At 39.0% G+C, this 25,236-nt stretch overlaps 1 protein-coding gene across 1 annotated transcript; it reads left to right on the top strand.

Moving 5' to 3' along the window:
- Window positions 1-1,037: 1,037 nt before the first annotated feature.
- Window positions 1,038-25,120, top strand: LOC110862262. The gene is made up of 15 exons (XM_022111440.2): window positions 1,038-1,219; window positions 4,022-4,168; window positions 6,367-6,877; window positions 7,073-7,395; window positions 8,137-8,542; window positions 8,609-12,778; window positions 13,329-13,818; window positions 14,328-14,668; window positions 14,809-15,565; window positions 15,637-15,811; window positions 18,945-19,101; window positions 19,159-19,981; window positions 20,424-23,555; window positions 23,621-23,846; window positions 24,104-25,120. Exons 2-15 carry the CDS (start codon window positions 4,029-4,031, stop codon window positions 24,846-24,848), a joined length of 12,396 nt encoding a protein of 4,131 aa, XP_021967132.1. The 5' UTR covers window positions 1,038-1,219; window positions 4,022-4,028; the 3' UTR covers window positions 24,849-25,120.
- The last annotated feature ends 116 nt before the right edge of the window (window positions 25,121-25,236 follow it).

Raw genomic sequence — 25,236 nt, 5'->3', positions numbered from 1 at the left:
TCCTAAGTTAAAAAAAATATTCTAAAAAGTCCCATCGTCCACCCATGTTATTAGTTATGTATAAATACTGCGAGTAACATGGGTGGACGATAGGCCTTTGTAGAATATTTTTTTAGCTTAGGACTTTTTAAATTATGGATCGATTTAACTTAGGACTTTTTAAAATTTAGCGTCGATGCAACTTAGGACATTTTAGAATTAGGACGACGATATGTGTATTTCAAATATATATATTTTTTTCACATAGGTTCTTTTAAAATTACGACGAAGCGTCACATTGGTTAGTTAGAATTACTATAATGCAACAATATGTCTCTAAGTAAATATTCGTCCTAAGCAAGCTCATTATCATCCCTGACAAATAATGATGTCATCGGTTCTCCTTCTCAACCATCTATGTAAACCATGAACAACTACTCTTTTAGTTCAGGTATGTATCTTGTTAATGGGTTTTCGTGGACCACATTAAAACCAGTGAATGACTCACTCATGCACCACAACTTCAGACTCAAGTCTTCAGTTACGTCTGTAATTCTTTTATACGTGTCAGTGAATGTATGGTTATTGCCAGCATAACAAAGGTATATGTTACTCTGCACAGCTTTATTGACTTTAACAATTGTGTATTTTATAAGCTTCAATAACTTTGGTAATCTAAAGATGCACATTTGAAGAAATATAAACAATTTCTTTTATAATTGTGGGTAAAGATGAAAAAACAAAAGAAGACTATTTACTAATGGCATCTAAAAGAAAATATACGTACACTGCAAATTTAGCCATATAAATTACAGCCTGTTTTGAAAGGTATTTAGAATGGTCCGATGTTGGATTTATCTTATCTTACTGTTTCGTAATACAATATGTTGAGGTTTTTTTTGCTTACATAAAGTAAACTTTTCAAGTATGTCAATGCGATGTTTTGCAGAACACACATTACCCAGATTAAACTCCACATTCACACCACCACCACTCAAGGAATTTGCCCTGTCTCCACTTATGTATCAGTCCTGGTGCGGCTCACATTTAAAACACTGTGATGCTTTATAATGTGATAGTTTATGTTCACACAGTATTTATTCAGGACAGCTTACATATATTGTGCCAAAAGCAAGTAAATTTGGCCAAGGTGGAGTCAGTTGCGGGATGAATTTCATGATGTAAACCAGTCTTGATTTAATTCTGTCCTTTTGTCTTTTGATACATACAACTTTCTTAGGTAAGTCTTAATCTATTTAAACAATGCTGATTCCAGCAATTGCGGTGTTTGTCGTACTATTCACAAAAGATATTGATGGGATAAAGAAATATTTTGCTGCGTTTATTTCTAGAGTTTTCATTGATATTATATAATGTTACAAAAGTAGGATTTCGAAGTTCTTAAGACAAATTATTACGCTCCAGTAATCTAGAGACATTTAGGACACGTTTTTTTTTATATGCACCGATACATTATTTAAGCGATGATTTGAAAACCGCTTAGGTTGGCATTTGATATATGTATGAGATCCATGATCATAAATTGTAACATATTCTTTTGCGAACTGAGACGAAATCATTTAAAGTTAGTCACGGGAGAGAGGTGGGGGGATCCATCCTGATTTCGCGTGTTAGATCTAAAGAAATTTTGGAAAAAATATTCTTCAAAGTTAAACCACCAATGAATCTTAGCAAGTTTTTGCAACTCATTTTTTAAGCCAAAACAAATCTGGATATCAAATTTTATTTTGTTGCTGAGTTTCTAACGACGAAAACTCAGGATTAATCTTCGCAATATTTAGTGCATTTTAAATATTTAGCAAAGTCTATCATTTATTTTCTGCACTATATGTAGGTATAATTACCTTAATTATCAACAACGAGCGATAAAATACAATGAAGCCAATTAAAGTAAAAAGTTTGAATCGTAACTTGGTTCGATTCATTTTCACACGAACAATGAAGGTCTCCCAACGTATGCTCACAGATTTGGACCAAACTAGTGTCAATGGATAACAAATATAATTAGTATGAAATTTGAAAGTGGAACTATCTGCCAATGCGCAGGTTTTGCAAAGATATTTGCACTTAAAAGATAGAAAAACGTGCCCAAAGGCTGGCAAATATTTATTTTCCAAATTTGCTGCCCATTTTTCCCACTTTGGAAGCAAATATCTTTGCAAAACCTGTGCATTGGCAGATAGTTCTATTTGCAAATTCCATACTAATTATATTTGTGATCGATTGACACTAGTTTGGTCCAAATCTGTGAGCATACGTTGGGAGACCTCCATTGTTAGTACGATAATAGATATAAGACTTATCTTATATATGTATGTACATACATTACTGGGTAGAGTGGGGGATTCGCAACCAACGAAGTACTTACTCTGATTTATGGTTATGGTTGAATTGACCTTGAAGTCATCGCAATGTAAACAACTCGCATGTCTGACTTGGTTCGAGGAGTAATATTTATTCTGTGTCTTGCTCGGAAAGTCCTTTATATATTTATTTCGTAAAATAACGTGAAAATTAAGCCTCACAACTGGTTATAGTAGAATTTTAAAAAATTAAAAGTCTCTTTTCCTTGATAATTTTGATGCTCGCTAAAGTGGCCGACTGTGCTTATTATGCATTGCATAATATATGCCATTATATCATATGCCATTATATCATATGCCATTGCATAGCATTGGCTGAAAAAATAGACTTTTAAAGAAAATTCTACCATAATGCTTGATGTTGCAGGGATCTTGCGTTCTTCGGTTCTTTTGGTAATGATTTATTAATGAATAGATAAACTAATGCAATATCGTCCTACTAATTCTGGAATAAGTTAAATGCAGCCCCTACTTAATTTTATGATGAGCTAAGTGCAGTCTCTCGTTAATTTTCAAATACGCTAAATCGTCCCTTTTAGTTTTGCACTTTGCTCATTTTAAAATTAATAGAAGAATTAACTTATTTTAGGATTAGTACAACGGTATGAAATTTAGTATCTAAACGATTTTGATGTGCCTGATTTTAAAGCTTCGTAATTTTTAGTATGTATTTACAGCAAGCAGTCGTAATAACATTAAGGCCGCGGTATTTTACTGTACAAATTGGAGGCTAAAATTGCAATTTAAATGCTTTCTTTATGATATTTACAATTTTGGTCAAAGCTCGTTCGAATTTGGTTTTGTAATTATTTTGCTCTCGCATTTATGTACTAAATAATCCGGAGTTGATAGAGAGCTTAAAGTAGTATTAATATGTATCTTGTATTATATTTCTGCAAATTTCTACGTAAATAAACTGCGGCAACGCAGGGTACCCAAGTAGCGCAAGAATGCTGAGAATTCGATACAAAATAACGCAAACAAAGATTACCGAATCTGAATTATTTAACATAACAAAATAATTGCGATTTCCTCATTCTATCTTGCCACTCTGAAAAATCATGCATTTTACCTGTTTTACTGTTTCCTAATTAATTCTAATTAAAGAATCAATCTTAGTGTTTCATATGTCATACATGTTCGACTCAATATTTGTATTAATCTCATTTTGCCCCAACCACACCCACTTCGCCCCAACCACACCCACTGGGCGCGAGGAGGTGTGACACAACTTGGGAACACTTACCTAGATTCAATTCATACCTAGATTCAATTTTTCTTAAAATCTCATTTTGCCCCAACCACACCCGCTGGCGCAAAGGGGGTGTGGTCCGGCTGGCCCCAAGAGCATAGGGGATCCTCCCTCTAGGGTCATACGTATGATGGCGAAAACCGATTTCGATTATCTCGTTCCGTTCTCCTGTTATCGTGTTGACAGACAGACGGACAGACGGACAGACGGACAGACAGACAGACTAAGTCATCGCATAAACTAGCTTGCGCTACTTAATAATGAATTGCATTAATATTCGTGTACGTTCTGATAAGTATGTTTCCAGTAGCGTGAATAACTTGAAAAATTCAATTCAACACCAAAACCATATACAATTACATATGTAGATTTTAAGTACTACATATTTTGTAACTTTTGATTCCAGATGAGCAATGGGTGCCTCAACCTCATCCCTTCCGGACCCCTTGGATGACCCGGATAAAATTCATCAGGAACTAGTCCGCCGTTATTCGGATTTCAAGGGATTTCAGAAATTGGTGGACAATTTAACAGAGATAAGATACTTATGCAGGTAACTTGAAATAATTCCACGCCAATTTTGCCTAATTACTTAGCAAGGATGCATGCAAGCATTATATTTTAGCGTTCTAGTCAGTGTTCGCTATTTGGCAAGAAGGCATGCCGAAAATTATGCCTTTTTGCCGTAAATGCCTTTTCAATGCCGGACTGCCGTAAACCGTGCCTTTTTGCCGTAAACGTGCCGTAAATGCCGTAAACTAAAATCAATGGTCAATTTATGAGACATTTTACCCAAGTTATTGAAATCTGTGCGCTTAATACAAAGTAAAGCACGTATTATTACTAAATTCTGTATTTCAAAATTAAATTGTTTTGTTATTAAGTAGCTACTGTCTACTATAACGTTCGAGACCAACCAGATTTAAAGAAACGCAATATCTACATACTTTTAGTATTCCTCTTTAAAAAATTTAAAACCAATATGTACAAGTAAATAAATATGTAAGCATGTATGCGTACATCTTTACATATTTATGTACATAACTTTTACAATTCAAGTAAAATAATTTACACATAAATCTGCATACCAGATTTAGCTTTAACTATTTACTGACTAGAAGATCAATCAAACTGTTTTGTATTAAAGTATCGTATCGTTTTGCCCCTTTTTGTGAAAAAGGCATTTACGGCAAAAAGGCATGGATTTTCGTGCGGCATTTACGGCATTTACGGCACGTTTACGGCAGGCATGCCTTTTTGCCCGGGAGTACACTGGTTCTAGTCAGGGTTCCGAAAGGTAATTATTAATCGCCTCTCTAATTATTAAGGGGTGAAAGCCCTTTATAAGATCGTTACGTCCGTCTGTCTGTCTGTCTATCCGTTGGTTCGATAACTTTTGAACGGAAAGACATAGAGACTTGAAATTTTGAACGTAAACCCCTAACGTCAAAGGACAGGACGACTTCGAAGATGGACCCTGTGGGTCACACCCTTCAAGGTCAAAGGTCATGAAATGTCATTTTAAGGTCAATTTTACGGATAGCACACTTCTTTCACCCTTTGGTTACATTCGTTGTAACGGTTTATTACATATATGGTGAATAACTGCGAAACTCATCCTTTGGATGGACAAATGTCTTAAAAGTTTATTGGATATTTACAACTCCAATATATTGGAGAAAAATTTTCGTGACACCATTACAATAATGAACTTATTAAAGTTTTAACATTACCCATAATGTAAATAAACCGTTACAACGCATGTAACTAAGGGGTGAAAGAAGTGTGTTAAACGTCAAAGTGAATTTCATGTTATGTTCGAAAATTTGTTAAAATTTACACATCTGACGTGTTTTCAATGTTTGTGTCTCAGATGTGTGAAATTTAACAGCTGATAACCCTTATGTGACCTTTCCTGACCTCTGAGGTCAAAATAAAGGTCACCACTGAAATCAGCGTCAAATTTCCTGTTAAATGGACATTCATATGCTCTATGACCTTTAGATGACCTCTGAGGTCAAAATGGAGGTCACCACTGAATTCGACGCTGAAAAATAGTTAAAACTGACCTGTCGCATGTCAAAATTGACACGAGACACTTTTTCGTCACTTTTCGTCACTGTGACAACGTCATCGTCACAGGTGACGTCCAAGTGCAAAATGACACGAATTTTCGAATTCCTCGTTGAAAAATAGTTAAAAATGATGTGTCACATGTCAAAATTGACACGAGACACTTTTTCGTCACTTTTCGTCACTATGACGACGTCATCGTCACAGGTGACGATGTCACAGTGTCCATCTTCGAACTCGTCCTGTCCCTTGACGTTAGGAGTTAACGTTCAAAATTTCAAGCCTCTATGTCTTTCCATTCAAAAGTTATCGGACCAACGGACAGACAGACGGACATAACGATCTTATAAAGGGCTTTCACCCCTTAATAATCGCCTTCTAATGCCAAATAACTAATAAATTTCATAATTACTGTGCTTCCTGCCCCACCTTGTTTTATACATATGTATTGCCCCAATACTATTTTCACAGCTATTCAAAAAGAACAATAAGTTATTACCGGTTATTACCTTCAAGTATTATGTAGTGGTATTAACGGGTGATAATTGACACCCGGCACCCCGTCCACAGCTTTTCAGAGTGTAACATGGTTTATTCAAAAAAATGAGAATATCCAAGACACAGTGAGATTTCATTTTCTGCAGCTAAGTAAAAGATGCTTTTATTTTATAATTTCAGGTTACGTGGTCTCCCAAAAGAATTCGATATTCCTCTTTTTGATAAATTGAATAAATCATCTCCAAGGGATAAAGTTATTCTTGCTCAAATTATAAAATACGCAAATCAGCATAACCCCACATTCTCTAAACTCGAAAAACTCCTGGAATTACTCAAAAGTTTGAAGAATCCTGACGAATCCAATGATGAAACGGAACTTCAACTCCAAACAGAACTTTGCTTAATCCTTTGTAGGAAATTTGATAAAGCAAATGTGGATCCAGGGTTCCTTCAATGCCTGCAACATCTCGTGAAACAGTCTTCGTCCAAACTAAGTCAAAATGCTAGATCAGAATTTTCCGAATTTCTTGAACAATACCGAACCCCCGGGTGTGAATATGAAGGTGTGACCACTGAAGCAAAAAGATCATCATTATTGCAAGACAAAATTGGTGAGAGAAAGGAGCATCAGATTTTTGACAAGTTTGCCACTCCTGGTGGTCTCAAGAAGATATCCACTCCGACGAATCAGGTAGGTATTTTAGTTTAAAGAGAAGATGGATAAAACATTATTAAATTTACATATTTTCATATGTAATAATTTCATGACATCAATGATTTAGAATGTATTTAGAATGAATTTAGAATGCATTGAGACTTCCTTAATTTATGGAGCAATTCGGGAAATTTCAAGAGTTGTGTAAAATAGTTATTTTCTCTAATTCAGGTGAAAGCACATGCAGTGAAAGTACAGCAGCAAACTACGTCTAGAACACAAGAGTCGTCCTCTGAGGAAACTTCGCTTACGCAGCTGAACCTTGCCAACGCTTTGAATGCCCGTGCCAAAACTATACAACATTCCTTTCAACGGGAAGTACTTCCATCAATAGAGGAGTCCAAATCTGGTAGCGACACCTATTTTTATCGAACTACATACTACGAAGTGGAAAACCTACGCGATTTGGCGAAGGGTGGCAAAACAATTTCAAACGATGATCAAACTTATCTGTACAACAAGATAGAGGGGGCGCATGTCACATTATCGTACAGGTTTGTTTACACAAATTAACTAATACTTTGACAGGCTAAATAGATTAATAGCTTTGAACTTGTATTTGTCGCAATGCCTTTGAATCAGTAAACATTTATATAGTAATTAGCAAAGTTATAAAGTCTAGAAAAAGAATTACACATCCGTTTAGAAAAAACAAATTTTCACCATCATCTCTAAAATCATTAGGTAAATGAAAAGGGTGAATTGACTGGAAAGACTGCACAGTGTTAAACCTTCAAAAATTCTTGAATGTTTAGGAGTAGTGCGGATCTATGGATTTGTTTCTCTAAGCTCAGTTCAAATTAAATATTGATAGAGACATATGACGGGCGGTGGTGATCGTCCTTGTAGAAGATCTTCTTAAACGATAGCTCAGTCGGCAATTAGCCTTAAATGCGCTACCGCCGCGGGTTTGGACTATCTCTAGTAATGAGTAGTTCGACCCCCTACATAGTACATACAAACGATAGCTTTTCTTGATTTTTTAGGGTATTCAAACAGTACATATTGTCACTTTTAAGACCTGCATGATTACTTTAATTCACTAAAATATCCGTATGAAACCTGCCTGCCCTCGAATTTCGAGCTCAAACTATAATCTGTTCCAGGCTATTCAAGATTGGAATCGTCCAATCTTGGACATTTAACTCTAAACTTACTAGTTAACGCAATTTACTTAAGTTACCTTGAAAAGTTTTGACAATTCTCTTAAACAGAATGTGTATATGCTTGAACAGGTCAACCGTTCTCCTCCTTCTGTCTGAGGCATTATATCACATCAGTCAACGCCAACGAATTAAAAAGGACCATTTCAGAGTATTCCTCAAAAGCATGGGGAAAGATCAGGAGTCCGAGTATAATCTGTACGTACTTAAAACTGTGCAACGATGCGTCGTCAGGGACTCTTCGTACTTCTCGACAGAGACACAAAACTGCCTTAAAGCCCATCTACGGCTGGATAAGTGTACAAAGGCGCAGAAGGACCTGATTTTTGAAATATTTTCACAAATGAGCAACAGTAGTGAAGCAGCGAAAGAAATCTTCCAAATAGCAATGGACAAACTGAAGGATTCCTGTGTAGGGGAGAAGGAGATGGAAAGTGCTCTCAAATATGTTAGTCTCCAATCTCTGAGTGAGAACCAGGTCCGTTGCAAATTTACATACATACTTGGTACATATGCGAAGAGATTTGAAGAATAATTTTTTCAGGTGGAAGCTCTGTTTGACTCTGAGGTTGTGGAAGCCATTGGGAAAATTTGTATTACTGAAGATTACTACCATGAAGACATTGACTTGGACAAAAGATCACAATTCCTTGAAATTCTGGAGAATTATGTCGATCACAACTCAACACCTGGACTCCCCTTCGATTTTCTGGCCGAACTATTAGACTACGAAAAAGGCCAGGACGATGGCGGTTTTCAGTTGACAGTTGTCCGATTAGTAATCAAGTCCTTGGCGAACTTCAAACTTGATGACGATTACGACCAAGACGAATACAAAGAAATCCTTGGCGAAATGGCATTAATTAAGTTCTGCGATCAGACCGCTAAAGTTATGACGGTTTCCTACCTCCACGACGCGAGTGAAAATCAATATATTAATCATGTTCAAACCTTGGCGCCACTCCTATTGGAAGAAGATAAGGCTGTATTACCCGAAAACAATTATGGTGATGGGAATGAAGAAGAGTTACCTAACGGCGACTTTTTGTCCGCCATTGTAGCATCCACTATCCTAAATTGTTGGAAAATAGAAGCGGATACAACTCAAGAGGAATTAGAAGCGGAAGATAATCAGGACGAAATAGAAGTGGAAGATAGTCAGGACGAAGTGGATGGGGACGAAAATCTGGACGAAATAGAAGCAGAAGAAAATCAGGACGAAATAGATGAGAAAAACAACCATGATGAAATAGCAACTGTCCTCCCAACCCTGCTGAAGTCATTGGAAACTGGGAGAGATGTTCAAACACGTATCCGGTGTTCGAAACTGCTTCATTGCCTCGCAGTGGAGAGATATCTCCAGGTAAACGAGCTGAAATCCTTAGACTCCCTAACAGCTGATTCCGTTGGGGATGTCCGCTTACACTGCAAATGCGCAGTAACTTTGGGTTCTGCTAAACTGGCGAAAGCATCGGAAAGTCCAATCGACTCTGAGCTGCTGGCCATGGTTGTTTCTCATTTTTCGTTAGACCAACAACTTCTAGACGGCGTTGATTTCGCGGGACAAATTAACCACGGGGTGATGTGCATTGTAAAATTGGAAGCCAACAAACCAAACACGGAGTTTGAAAAAGAAATCTGGGACCTTATAAAACTCCTGTCTCTACCTGGCAATGAGAAATACATTAAAGATGCATTAGAGATTTTGGAGGATTATTCAAAACTTGGGAAGAATAGGGTAATTCCATCCAATGTTCTAGACCGTATTGAACTTTATCTTGATGGCAAAAATGGCAACCCCAGCAGCGAGACGATCTTTTGCAACGTCATTGCAAACGGAGAACCAACGTCTGAAAAAGTTTTGGGACACTTTTGCTCCAAGATGGTGTCCTTATCAGGTTCAGAGCACAAAATCCTGTATAGTCTGCTTATGAAGGGGAATGACAACCAGGATTTGCCGTCCAAAGTATTCTCCATGTTATGGCTGGATACTTGTTTTCTGAGGTTAAACGATAATCCTCGAGACAAAAAAATATGGACAGAAGTTGAAACTCTGTTGGGAAATGGGGCTCCATGTTCTTCATTGGGATTTACAACATTTTCCGAATTCCACTGCAAACGCAACCTAGAAAGCTATTTAAGTTGTCTTACATCCATATCCGAATATGGAAACAGTTTACCAAAAGACGTGATGAGGAATGTGTCAACAATCTGTTGCTCGAGTGTGCTAACCTTTAGGGAGCAATTACCCAAAATTGCCAGGTTGTGTTCGTCCCTCTTGCGGAATAATCAAGAACTACCGGACGATGCGGGTGACTTGCTCGTGAAGGAATTCGAGGAAGGACGCAATGCTGACAAAACAGGATGGAACGAAGTGCTGGCCTTCATTTTACTTCTAGTTGAGCGAAAATACCCTGTTAGTGACAAAACCGTGGACAAATTAGTCAAAAACTTTGACAAATTTATTAAAACTGACCGCCAAGAGGAAACGTCTTCGCTGCTAGCTGCCCTCGTCTCCTCTGTAAAATTCAATGGGGGAAAAACTAGCTTACTGCCATCATTTTTCAAAGTATTTACTTTACCGCAAAATCAACAGCACTTAGTCTCTCTAGCAATAGAAGGAATTTCTCATATCCTGAGAAACTCATCAGAAAAAATATATTTAGAAGACAACCAACTCAATCAGCTGATAGAGTCCTTGCACTATCTTGACCCTTTGGGTGAAGCATTCCAAGACGTGAACCTTTTCTTGCAAGGGGACACACCTCTTGGGAAAGAGCAGAGGCAGACCTTGGCCCTCGCAAATTTATTAGCAATACAAGATCAGTTTACATTCATTCACGAACTTTGGAGCAAAGTTAAATCCGATGAGGGATTTACCTCCGTTTTTGAAAATAGAACCATATTTAGGCTGCTGAATTCTTCTTCCAGGATGACATTGGAAGAGGCGGAAAAAATTCTAGAAATAATATTCATTTGGATTGATACAGTGGTTGACGACCTATCCCCAGAAAACCTCTCCCTAATGGAAGACACGGTTACAAGGATTGTACGAGTTTTCGCAGATTTTTCGTATTTTCCAAAAATCCAAGAATTAACAAGGAAAATCCTTGTACGAAATTTTTTTATTGAGAAAAATCCAAACTATTTTGGAGAGAAGAGTATACAAATGTTGGAACAAACTTACCCTGCAAGCAAATTCGTTCTTTCTCACTTAAATCACAAAATTTCAGACAGGACTAAATTTCTTATACGGTTGGAACACTTGTCCGAAGCTGGTGAAGCAGAGGTGAAGCAAATTCTAGAAGAAATTAAACAGAAACTAATCTGCGGATTCAAGGCAGACGATGACACGATTCAATTCCTAATTCAAAAATCTGACCAGTTCCCGGAAATAAGAGACCTATTTTGTAAAGTCCTAGCCTCCCTCCTAATACAGGGAGAGGTGCATCATGACCTGGAAATTAAGGCAGGGGAATGTTTGTTGGACGGAATCCAAGAGGAGTCCCAACTAACTTGGGAGGTTCTCCAGGTGTTCAGCCGAATTTTGAAATCAACCAAAGATACAAACAAACTTGACAAAATGGCTGATTTGCTCCTAGATAAGTTTCGCCACTCCATCAACTACCACGAACGTCAAGGAATTTTAAATTGCCTTTCTATTCTTGCTCAGCGCCAAAACCTACCAGAAGCGGGATGGGGCGTTTTGAAAGCCAATTTGTACAGTGATGACTCCACCATAAGAAGGATGGCTTTCAAGTCACTAAGCTCAAAGTATTGTCAAACTCCGTCTGATCTCCAGACCTTTAGTCAAATCACTTCGAAAAAGATGTTGGAGTCGGGAAAATTGATACATGGCGGGGAAGCCTTCGATATTTTTGGGAAGTGTTGTGAAGGCAATTTGAAACCGGCTGAAATGTCCATCTTTATAACGCTTTCGTCAGTAAACAACTTTGATCATGGCGTATTCTCAAGTCAACCTTCCCAATGGGTAAAGGAACTTATCCTCTTAGACCTAGTGTGGGGAATTGTAGATCCAGAAAACAATCCTCAGAAAATCATTATGCTAGAAACCCTTGATAAATTAGGCAACAAGCTCGGTTGGGAGAAGGAAAGCACGCATGACGCCCTCTTCTGGTTAAGGGACGAAGCAAAATCCAACTACTTGACGGATGCGGAATTTTTGAATGTGGTGGAACAGCTCCTGATTCTAGACCCGAAGGTAATTGACACCTACTATGGAATGCGATATATGCATTGGAAGCCAAAAATGGAGGAAGCGGTTATTCAAATGCAGCTGGATGAAAAATGCGGGATTTTTGAAAATTCCCACCACCTAACGTCTCGATTGATTTCTAAGTTGGGATATAATTTTACACTTCAACTGCTGAACAAAATCACTGGAAAAATTGGAGATCCCAGAGTCCTTGAGAAATTGTCGGAACTACTCACGGAGAATAGCGCCAACCTGTCAAAATTAAGAGTGGGTCAATGGGGGAACTGTGAGAGTGAGGTGGAGCTACTAAAAACGGCAGAGAGGGAAACACTTATTCTCTTCTTTCGCGGAAGGGTTTCACTTTCCCGGCAAGATTTGAACAGGGGATGTGGCTATATTGTCAAGCTTCACAAAGATGGAGCCCCGTTCGACAAATTGATGAGGCTACTGAAGATAAGAGAAAGATTTGATGCAAGGGAAGGGGAGGCTTTGTTACAGGTAATTTATATCTAATATTCCACAGAAATATTAGCTTATGTATGTATATCATGCCTTTCCATATTTTCTAGCAAAATCGTACCTTTCCATGTTTTTCTCCAGGTTAAATTAATGACGAACTTAAATCATATCATGCATTTTTAAAGCAAATGGTGTTGTAGTCAACCTTCACACTGAGAACTTTTGTTAAATTGTAAATAAAATGGGTAGTTTGCGATTTTTTTAAACTTCATTTACTAGCTAATTTTGAATCCTTGATTAGGCTAAAATTCATCCTAGAGTTGTAACAATTGCCCATGTTTGTTCAATTTTTGTACAACCTTGTGTACCTATGTTAATTTAGTACAATAGTTGATTCGTGTTATTTTTTTCCAACTTTTATTTAGAGTGCTTAAGATGTAAAATGGTTTTACATCTAGTGTCTCACAGGATGCAAAATATGTGGATCCTATTTTTGGAATATGACCTCATTTTATAGCTTTCTCTTATCGGTTACCATAAATGCAAATTGTTTGTCCGGTTCTCACTGATTGTAATAAATCTGACGCAGGTCCTCCGCCTTCTTGTGGACTATGACTCCTGTGCAAAACTTAACGTGGAGCAACTACTTAGCCAAACCCCTTGGAAGGATTGGGTGACAGAACTAAATCGGCAAATTATTTCCACTAGTTTCCGCCCCGGATCCTCCCTTAAATCTTCAGAAGAAGTGCTATCCGAACTAGTCACTTGTGATGGGCAACCACAACTTCAGGATCTGGCAGAATTTTCCGATACAATAAAAAAGATCCAGTCGGGAGAATTCACAAGTAAATGCTGCCCAAGCATTAGTTTACAAATAGTGGACTGGGAAAGGGAAGAAATTAAGGGGTGGGCTACTGAGGTCAAGTCTCGGTTCGCTCAAGGGACTCAGTTAACAGATGATAAATTCTGCTTGGAGGCTGTCGCCGTTTGCAAACGGGCCTTCCACCTTCATTCCAACTTCCACTTGACTAACGTCCAAATCCTGTCGATATACTGTGGCGTTAATAAAGGATTGAAAGGTAGGTATTTCACATTATGATTATAAGCTAGAGTTGTTCAAGCCTGCCATTTTTAAAAACCCGGACTTCACTGGCCGTACGCATTAAAAGCCCGCCCTCCCCTATGCCCTATTGGGCAGGTCCGGGTAGGGTTTTCATAGGATCAGCCCTGACCTTTGTTCACCTGTAATATAAGCACAGTCTTCGTTTTTAGCGCGTTTCTTTTTGCATATCTTGCAATGCAGAGCAAAGAGCTGTAAGAAATGCAAGATGATGGAGACCACAACAAAGTGTAATAAATCGGGGCTACATGGTTCTGTTACCTATGAACTATGTATAGCGGCGAAAAGCATTTTTTGCGGCCTATATTTCTTACGGGTCAAAATAGACATCTTCAAGAAACCACTTTCTTGTGCTTAATTCTTGCAGATGATTACTTGCCTCCAAAATCCGTAATTATCCAAAATTGACTGATTACTTAAAATTCATAAAACTGAAGGATAAATAATGTAAGGGAAACGTAATTCCAGGTGCGCTTCTCCAAATTGCTACGGGTTCCGGAAAGTCTACAATCGTAGCCATACTCGCAGTCATAAATGCCCTTCGACAACTGACCATCGACGTGTACACAAGCAGCCCAGTCCTAGCTGAAAGGGATGCTAAATCCTGGTCCGAATTTTTCTCCGTGTTTGGCCTATCCTGCAGCCATAATGGGGATACTGGACTGTACATCACAGGATTCAAAGCTTGCTATGAAGCAGATATTGTGTACGGAGAAATTTCTCAATTTCAATTTGACATCTTACGGCATTCGTACAGCAATTTGGGGACAATGGGACAAAGAACGACGCAGTTCGCCATTGTGGATGAGGTTAGAACAACAACGCGGAAACTGGTTCTGAGCGTTTTAAATTTGAAATTCAATCACGCATTATTTGACATAATTTGTGGCATTATTTGACATAATTTGTGGCATTATTTGACATAATTTTATCTTGGAAACAAATCTAGGTGGACAGCCTATTGGTTGACGACATGTCGAAATTGGCCCGACTCTCATCCCCCCTACCGGGTGCGGACTTGCTCCAAATCATCTACCACCTCGTCTGGCATCGGATGCTCACTATAGAAAAAAAGCTATTTACAGTTGGAACTAACATTTATTATGTGGAAGGTTACATCATATCCGGTGAAGGAGGGATTCCTAAACTTCTCTTTACGGATGCATCGACTGGAAACACGATGGAAGTTGAGGACCTCGTTGGGTACATTCAAAATGGGAGGGAATTGGGAAAAGCAGGGATACATATTGTACGGGATATCGATTCCTTTATCAAAGACCATCTGCACAATTACGTGGAAGAAGTCGTAGGGTTCCAGAAGAAGAAAGAGAAGGACCATGGGAGTAAAAAGATCCCGCCTGTGGTAAAAGTGCCCCAGCACTTGAGGCGCTTCGTATCCAGCCAAATCCCCAAATGGGTAGACAATTGTATACTGGCCTTCAATTATATGGAGAATGTCCATTACGTCGTGGAAGATGGTCAAATCCTCCCGGTGGACTATTTGACGACGGGGATAGTTCAAGGGTCTACATCATGGAGTGATGGGTTACATCAATTTCTGCAACTCAAACATGATTTGAGGCTTACCTCGGAAACATGTACGACCAACTTTCTCTCCAATATGTCCCTATTTCGAAGGTATATTCAGAGTCATGATGCAGGACAAGGGGTAGAGTTTAGGGGGAGTAATATTGTAGGACTAACTGGTAAGTTTAACGACACGGTTTTGTAAATCAATCGACATTTCAAATCGCCTGTAAAAGTTTTGCGAATTTAGGAACGCTTGGATCCACGACAACCCGGGAAATATTGAGTTCATTGTACAACTGCAAATGTCAAAACATTCCGCTGACCCATTACCAAAGATATGCTCAATATCCTGATATAATGGTGCCAACTAAAGAGATGTGGTTAGGGGAAATTGTGACCAGTGTGAAATCCCAAATTGCCCGGTAAGTTATGGTACTTCTTATATACAGTCAAGGAATTTTGACGCTCAGATTCAACTCACTATTTCGAAACAAGTAAGCATGGTTCAACTAATCTTTTTAGGTATTATGTAGGAAATTTAATGGGCTTTCAGATTGAATAACCACTTTCATAATATTTTGCATACTTACGACAAACATCAATAAATAGTAATAATTCAGTCAATTCGACGGGAATTAATCATTCAACCGATTATTAAATTGTTTTTTTTTAGAATTTCTGTTGGTTGACAAATCTCTAACTGCTTGATTATTTAATAATTAGTGAGTCCTCTCTTACAAGGGAACATACCGAGGTGTCCAACGAGTTAAGGGTCGACACCTATACCAAAATGACCACAATATATGACTTGTTAAACAAACTGGAGGAATTTCCGTGTAAAATTCACTTTTCGTCACGTGGTGACGATATTTGTGACGAGCGCATGACCATCCGTTTGCCAGTGGGAGAGGTCGGCCACTGAACGATCCGGTCGACCACAGAGAAGTGTCATCGTCTTTACGTCGTCTTCAGAGATTTCAAATTCTTTCAACTTTTGAAAACATTTTGAAATTTTGAAGAAATTTTGAGAAAGTTTTGAAATGTTGAAAAAGTTTTGAAATTTTGAAAAAATTATGAAGTTTTGAAAAAATAGGTGTGGAAGTTATTTGAAATCTCTGAAGACAACATGTCCTCTACACATTTTTATCAAAATTTCAAAATTTCTTCAAAATTTCAAAATTTCTTCAAAATTTCAAAATTTCTTCAAAATTTCAAAATTTCTTCAAAATTTCAAAATTTCTTCAAAATTTCAAAATTTCTTCAAAATTTCAAAATTTCTTCAAAATTTCAAAATTTCTTCAAAATTTCAAAATTTCTTCAAAATTTCAAAATTTCTTCAAAATTTCAAAATTTCTTCAAAATTTCAGAACTTTCTCAAAATTTCTGCAAAATTTCAAAATGTTTTCAAAATTTGAAAGAATTTGAAATCTCTGAAGACGACGACGCTTCTCTGTCATTTTGGTATAGGTGTCGACCCTTAACTCGTTGGACACCTCGGTATATTCCCTTGTTAGTAGATATGATAGCTACCAGACGCCTCAGCATCGATTCAACCAGTTTTTGAACAACTTCCGTGTCAAGAGAATTCCACACCTCCAAAATACGGGACTTGAGCCCTTCCTTATTTTTTGCTGGAGTCTTTTTCACTTCTGTCTTAGCTAAATCACTCATATGCTCAGTACGATTCAAATCCATTGATTTTAGAACCCATTCCAGCTTTTGAATATTTTTTGTTTGAAGAAATTAGTCGTAACTTTGGAGGTGTGCTTGGGATCTTGAATTTTGCTGAAAGATACAGTGACGCCCAAGTCCAATTTTCCTCACAGATTCGAAAATGTTCCGATCAAGGATGCCTTGATTAATCACTCCATGCATAATTCCATTGATGAATTCAAGATTTCTAACCCCTTTGGCACCGAAGAAACCTTACATCAGCTAAAAGATTCAAGTAAAAAGATCAGGGTGTGCAAGAAAGCATTTTTCGAAACCTGTATCATTTTGGAAATCCATTATTTGGGCTTATTTACGAGACCAAAGTCAAACATTTTGGATCAGACGGACATCACAAAGTGAGGTGAAAGACGGAATTGGCCCTAAAACAAATTAAATAACTCCAACCAGTTAAATACTGAGGTGGACTGGTTATGGCTTAGGCTTTCTTCGGTGCCCAAGGGGTTGGAAATCTTGAATTCGTCAACGTAAACATGCATGAGTAGATGCATCGAGGTTTCCTTGATCGGAATATTTTAGAATCTGCGAGGGACAATGGCCTTGGGCGCCGTTTTATCTTTCAGCTGGATTCAGATCCCAAGCACACCTATAAAGTTATGACTAATTTCTTCAAAGAAAAAAATATTCAAAAGCTGGAACGGGTTCCAAAATCACAGGATTTGAATCGCATTGAGCCTATGAGTGACTTAGGAGGAGAGACCCTCAACATGTCATCTTCAGATCTTGATGCCCTTTGGATATGTTGGAGTACCCTATGAGTCTACTAAAACCCTGAAGTGGTTTGATGCCATGGCCCCATTTGCGCCCGCCACACCCACTCAAAGGGATGAAAACCACAAAAATTACTAACTTTAAAAATCCACCAAAAATCCAATTTTGTTGGGATTTTGATAACATTTACACTTTTGTGATCCCAGATGCTTGTGCGATCATAGCCAATAGCAATCTCAACGTTTTTGAAATTTTCGAAATTTTTGGGCATTCCACGGCTCATGAATTATTCGAAAATTTTCAAAATTTCAAAAAAGTTGAGATGGCTACTGGATATGATCACATAAGTATCTGGGATCCGAAAAATGTTAATTTTACGAAAATCCGAGCAAAGTTGGATTTTTGGTGACAGTCGAAGTACATGAAAACAGGGCTTTTTTCGTGTTTTTTACACCTTTGAGTGGGTGTGGCGGGCGCAAATGGGGCCATGGCATCAAACCACTTCAGGGTTTTAGTAGACTCATGGGGTACTCTAACATATCCAAAGTGCATCAAGATCTGAAGATGACATGTTGAGGGTCTCTCCTCCTTAGTTAGTTTAGGCAGATGTAAAAAAGACTCCAGTAAAAAATAAGGAATGGCTCAAGTCCGGTATTTTGGAGGTGTGGTATTCTCTTGATACGGAAATTATTCAAAAACTGGTTGAATCGATGCCAAGACATGTGGAAGGTATCATATCTGTTAAGTGAGGACCCAGTGATTATTAAATAATCAAGCAATCCGAAATTTTGTGAGCCAACAGAAATTCTAAAAAAATAATTTAATAATCGGTTGAATAATTAATTCCGGTCGATTTAACTGAATTAGTACTATTTATTAATTTTTGTCGTAAGCATGCAAAATATCATGAAAATGATTATTGCATCTGAAAGCCCATTAAATTTCCTACATAATACCTAAAACGATTAGTTGAACCATGCTTACTTGTTTCGAAATAGTGAGTTGAATCTGAGCGTCACCCTGGAGTGGTTGAACTATAAATTCCTTGACTGTATGTCGTATACTTGTTATCGAAAGCGATATCTACACCTTATACTTTAATTGAACTCCTAGGAAAAGGGGGGCCCTCTTAATTTGCGAAACAATTCACGACGCCAAAAAAATACACGACGCAGTTCGCAAGTACTGTCCAATGAATAATGGGATCCGCCTCTACACTCGTAATAACTCTGATCAGGAGCGGCAGATTGAAAAAATTCTGCCGGGGCAGGTAGGGACATAAATCAATGTTCAGTATGTATAATACAATTGACTTAATCAATTTCAGGTTTTCATAGCTACCAACCTAGCTGGGAGAGGAACGGACATTAACACGAGGGAAATCGAGCCCTATGGCGGACTCCATGTTTGTCTCACATTCCTTCCAAATAATGTCAGGGTTGAGGAGCAAGCCTTCGGTCGAACATCCCGGCAAGGGAATTATGGATCAGGACAACTAATTTCTACACTCCCGCTTACCAACTTAGGGCAATCCGCTACAGAGATGAGGGAACTTCGCGACGTGGCCGATGACCATCGACTGACATCGTTTTTGGAAGAATCCTTACCCTTGGTAGAAGCAAAGGATGAGTGCTTCACCCGTTTCTGCAAATTACTGCTACAGATCCGTATGATTTTTCGGCGTGAGAGGGAAAGCCTTCTTGGGGCTGTAGGAAGAGTAGGAGCTACACTCTTGCTTGGAAAGGATGCAGACGAATTAGAAGAAGATTTGGATTTTCTTCAACACCCTCAACAATTGTCCGTGTTGTCCGTGTTGGAGTTGAATTTACTTCAGGCTGTGGAAGAAAGATGGGCCTTGTTTCTAAGACAGATGGAAGATGGCAGTATTCCACCGACGAGTGGGATTGATTACTACACGTTTTTTGAGTTATTGGTGAAGCGGGATTTTTGTATGAGGGCCGGATCAGATCATTGTAAAGTCATAAAGAGTCCGTATTACCACATCGCTATTGGGAATGATTATATGCTCAAAGATGGTAAAGCTCACAGTTATATATCAGAAGCTAAGCGACATTACGTAACAGCTGCAAGGCTTGACCTGGATTTTTGCTCGGGAGCATTGCTGGGACTTGGAAATGCGCTGCTGAAAGGTGAGTCAGTTAAGGAGATAAGAAAATAAATAAAAATAAGTTTGATCCGCATCTATGTACTCAGAGTCAAATAATGTCGATGTCGGTATTCGTTTGTGAATAGTTGACTAAGAAGTTATGAAAATTTAGTTTCAGTTGATTTTGGTGGCTTACCAAAAGCTAGCTTTACGTAGGCTACATTACCCACGACAAAGGTTTGGGTCACTTAGCCAGAATTTTTTTTACTAGGAAGTAAGCGAAAAAATTGTTGAAATGTGAGGCAATGAATGATTTTTTGGTGTCCTTGTATTCAGAGGATATTCAGAATCAGTCTTTTTGAAGTCGTCTGGCATATTAGATTAAATAATTTTATGTTTCTGAAAGGAGGACTAGATATTTTTAGAAAACCTATACACAATTGGAACTACTTCAATTAATGTAATCATTAATATTTATTCGACAGGTACTATTGGCCTTATCTTAAGTGACAGGCACGAATCCAACTACAAATCCAAAGCAATCAAATATTACAAGGATGCTCTCACCCAAATCCAAACGGAAATATCAGACTTAAGCACGGCCCAGATCTTGCTGAGAAACCGCCACGCCGATGAAAATAGTGGTTTGGAACAACAACTCACAACAAAAATGAACATTCTCGGGTCTATTTCAAACTCTGTTGATGCAGCAATGAGCCAAACCAAACGATCCTTAAGACCTATACACATCTTAGGTAAAAGTGCCAAGGGTGAAAATCAGTTCTTTAACCATTTCTCCGCGAACTTCGCCGACAGCACAAAAGAAACCTGTAAAGAGAATCTACACCAGTTTTCCAAAGAAATTGAAGAGTTCACCCTTAAGTTTGAAGGCTTAACTTTATCCCAGGATTCCGGAGCGGTTGATCAAGCCGTTAATACAATTCAAGCCACCCATCAGTTGTGGTCAAGAGTTCAGCTCGAATGCGGCCCCCTGGGGTGGGACAAACTGTTGGAATTGACATGTGAGGACATACTAGTTCACGATTTGACAACAAATGAAGCAATTCTCACCCTTCAAGGATGGGATGAGAGACGTTCCTACGCCGTTACCCGGTTTTTCATAGGAGACAATGTTAGAGTTGACCTGTTAGAAATACTGAAAACTGGCGTCAAAAAAGTAAAGGAGAAAATTACAGTCCCAGATGCCATAGAGTTTTTGGAATCAATTCCAACCGATAACCAAAGTAGATTTTGGAACCTGGTCTGCCGTCAAGGGAACGAAGAAAATTACAAAATATTCAAGAAACAAGAGATGGATCTGGAGATTCAGGACCTTTCGATTTCAGAAGTTCTAGAATTGTTGCCTAACATGACGAGTGAGCTGAGCTCAATTTCCGTTTGTTCAGAAGTGGCGGAAAAACTTGAATTTACACTACCAGATGGAGTAGCGGCCACCACTTTGGATTTTCTAGATAATGGAAATCGAATTTCCTATTTGTGTGGGATAAATAAGCCGCCGGATACGACAACTTTAATAAGGCGGGAAACCGTATTCACATTTGATACAAAAACCAAATTGGCGCGAAGGATAGAACAAGCTGAGTGGATTATCAATAAAATTTCCAAAATGGAAGAAACTGTCAAACAAGCTTCTCCTGCTAAAGTGACTCCCTGCTATTCTACCCTTAAGCTGCATGATATTCTGACAAATCAGACCCTTTTAAAAGACTCCTTTAAATCAGGTGTGGTCACTATCAAAAATTTAGGTGGGAATTTGGTCAACCTACCAAACACTAGCGGGGTAATACAACAATTGCGTGAAATTTCCCTCGAGTTCAACCTTTCGATTCCGAACCTATCCCTTTCAAAGGCAAAAGAGGTCATAGAAAAGGCCAGAATTGAACAAGAAGACATGGAACTGCGGAAGGTAAAGACAATCTTCGAACTTTTCCTTGCCGGGGGGGATAAATTCCCTGGTCAAGAATTGTCCGAAACCGCGTCTCGCGGTCTCCTCCTGCTGTTCGAGTTTAGTGAAAAGTCCCCAATTCCTTGGTTTAGCATTGCTTGTCTCGGGGTAATCGCTGCGGCTCAAATAGCTTGTGGCGGTTTACTAATCGCCACAGGATTTGGGGCCACAGTTGGCATGTCGCTCATTACGGAGGGATCAGCCGACATATTCACGGCTTATCGAGCATATTCCAACAGACAGTTTAGCTGGAAGGATTACGGGACCCAGAAAGCCGTAAGTTTAACAATTTCCGTAATATCCATGGGGTTGTCATCCCTTAAGGATGCAGCACAAGGGGCGACCCTCGTAGTTGAATCGGTTGGGAAAGAGGCTGCGGAACAAGCTGGGAAATCATTAATTATGGAGGGAACTAAACAAACCCTCAATACCACAATCAAAGTGGCTGGTGACAACCTGAGAAGCCTTGCTGTGCAGCAAATTTGCGTTGGTGTCGGAGAAGCTGCACTGAGAGAAGTTGGAAACTACGGGATGGACCAACTAGGAAAATTTGCCATGTCTTCGCTGAGGCCACAGATTATAGACAAGGTGGAGACAGATGTTACCAACGGATTCTTCACTAATTCAGAACTACAACGTTTGTCCAAACTGCTATACGCGGTTGATAAAAAAATGTTGGAATCCAAGATATTAGCAACCCTGGCAGAAATGACGGCCGGCTCGGTGTGGGCGAAATACTGGCAATCCGTTGGACTCCCTCTCGTTCGAGGAGTCTTGTCGAATTCGCGACACTGGCTGGCAAACCTGGCCGCTCAAGCTGTAAGATTCACCACGGTACTTAACGGTATTAAGGAAATCGGTTACGCTATGATGACATTTTGTTCAGAAGTGTTAAAACGACTCATGAAGATTGATTTAAGCCCGACGAAACTTTTACAACTTTACGCGGGGCTGAGTCCAGAAGATGCCGCAGAAGTTGGGGACCACGTGGAAATTTCAGTGACAGAACACTCCACCAAATTTATAATGACTTCCACCTTATCTTGGGGAACTACAGATGAAAAAGCTAGTGTTTCGGCATTCTTCCATAAAATTAACAAAAGTCAAGATTCCCGTTTTGAACTTGAAAATATCAGCATGACATTGAAAACTGTGGTCGATTCGTTGTCAGATCACATTATTCGTATTTCTGAATCCCAACTGATTGCTCCTGTGTCGTCATACTTGGTGGGAAAGGCGGTCTCCTCGGTCTCGGAGTGGGCACAGGAGAACTTTATAGTCGACGCGAAAGAGAGCGTGGAAGGTGAGCCGATGCAGAATACCGTGGCAGGACAAATACAAGCAAACGCTAAGCAGTTCACGATAGCCTGGATGCAGAGAGAGAATTTTGCCGAGTTACTGAATATGCTGAAAGAGGGAGGAGACAGTGATTCCAATGTGGACATTTCCAGACTGCCGGACTCTGTTAAGCTAATGGCGAGCGAAATACTTATTGGTGGACCGGCAGACGCCAACATTCTTTTAGCTTTGGGAACAAAGCATGGACTTAATCTTCGGATTGTGGGACCTGATTATGTCCCAACGGAAGAGGATCGGGCTTCTGGAGCGTCTATTTTAGTTTTCAATAAAGGGGAGGTTGATCCTTTGACAGGTAAATAAATATGGCAAACTTGGTTCACGCGACATAGATTCTGTACAGTAATTGTTATATAACAGGACAAGTCGGAGTCGGACATTATGATATAATGGATACGAAATCGGGCGGTATTTCCAAAGTCGTTGTTCCCGATGGTTCAAGTGACTGTGGTTATGAGGCTTTAAACCAACTCCTTGGCGGAAGTACTGACCCGAACCAACTTCGACGGGAAGGAGCTGCTACGGTTATCAACAATGCGGAAGCGTTCGAACGAATTGCTGGAAGAAACGAATGGATAAGCAGCAGGTACATAAGTGGAGAATTTATTTTTTTCTGACAAACCCAACTTACGGAGATGTTTCTGCTTCCGGATGTGCATTCCCAAAGTTTTGAATTCCCCTTAGGTGTGAATACTCCTCTACTATTCGTATCATTACTCCTTTATAATTCAAAACCGTCCTTTTCTACGCCAAATATTATTAATGATTTTTTTTTTGTATTTGATAGCTTAAAGTTATTAGTAAGCATACGTATGTATGTACAAACTCAATTTTTGCACGCAGATACCCCAGCGATACAACTTCTAACCTGTTCATTGGAGCTGGTGAAGATTTAAGAAAGAGCGTCAAGGTAGAAGATGGTTCAGACAAAACACTTAACGAGGACGAACCAGGCCCTGATTCTGTCGTAAACAAGGAAGAATCCAAATTCGCCGAAATCGAGCGGAAAAACTTGGTCAACGACGTCGCAAATAAAATTCGTGTCGACACGGTCGAAGGCGTCATCATTCTTCCCGGAGTAGGAACCAAACCTTCCCCCGCTATCCGAGAAGAAGTCAAAAACCAAGCCCAATCCTTCGCCTTATTGGATGACAAGATCCAACCAGAGAAATTCATAGCTGGGCATGTCTACCCAGAAAAAGTTGGGAGAGGGGATGGATCCAATGGGCTAAATATTGAGCCCATGACCAAGTCCCTTAACTCGGTTTACAGTTGGTACTTTGAAAATCAGCTCAAAACGTTGGACAAACTTTTCCCTGGGCAGCCCCTCTATCTGGAGTACAAACCCGAGATGGAGTTTAGAAATGAGATGCTGCACAATATGAAGATTAAAATCGGGATACAGGACCAAGCTGCTCCAGAGGTGAAACAGGCTTTCAACGAAATTTTTGAAAATGTGAAGAAAAACCAGCAGCCTGTGTATCGAAAAGAGGGAGATACTTTTACCACAACAATGTATCATAATCCAAGGGGAAAGGCGGACTTTTATGAGAAACAGGGCAAACAATATAGACCAGCAGGGGGTTAAGAATTTCCTTGTTAGAAATTAGTCTTAGTAAAGACAAATAGAAAATATTTATTATGGAAGGAAGGATGACGAAGGTTTGAACAATGTTTCTAGATATGACATTCTAATTATGATTCGGTTATGTTTGACTTTAATAATTATCTAACCGTGTCCTTTATCTTGAATAGTAAGAAGGATATTGTATAAGCTTGGTGTCAGTAGTTAGGTGCCTAATTAGTTTTAGACGGGGTACATAATTAATAATAACAGTACTTCTGGACAGTTTGATGAAACACTCCTGTATTCTTTATCATAAATCAAGCAAATACGGTGGTTTAGTCTTTGGCGAATATTATCATGTCAGATTTTGTGTTTTAAGACAATATCGGTTGTAAATCTCTCTCTTTGT

Source organism: Folsomia candida, unplaced genomic scaffold (genome assembly GCF_002217175.1).
Source record: "Folsomia candida strain VU population unplaced genomic scaffold, ASM221717v1 Fcan01_Sc052, whole genome shotgun sequence".
In the NCBI taxonomy this organism is placed as follows: domain Eukaryota; kingdom Metazoa; phylum Arthropoda; class Collembola; order Entomobryomorpha; family Isotomidae; genus Folsomia; species Folsomia candida.
The sequence above is the reverse complement of the archived record's forward strand: the minus strand, read 5'-3'. Positions and strand labels throughout refer to the sequence as shown.

Bases quoted from the DNA above. Each gene is read 5' to 3' on its own strand.
- LOC110862262 (XM_022111440.2), top strand. From the start codon at position 4,029: ATGGGTGCCTCAACCTCATCCCTTCCGGACCCCTTGGATGACCCGGAT. The intron at 12,779-13,328 runs GTAATTTATATC...AATCTGACGCAG, and splicing joins AAGGGGAGGCTTTGTTACAG to GTCCTCCGCCTTCTTGTGGA. The intron at 15,812-18,944 runs GTAAGTTATGGT...TTGAACTCCTAG, and splicing joins GTGAAATCCCAAATTGCCCG to GAAAAGGGGGGCCCTCTTAA.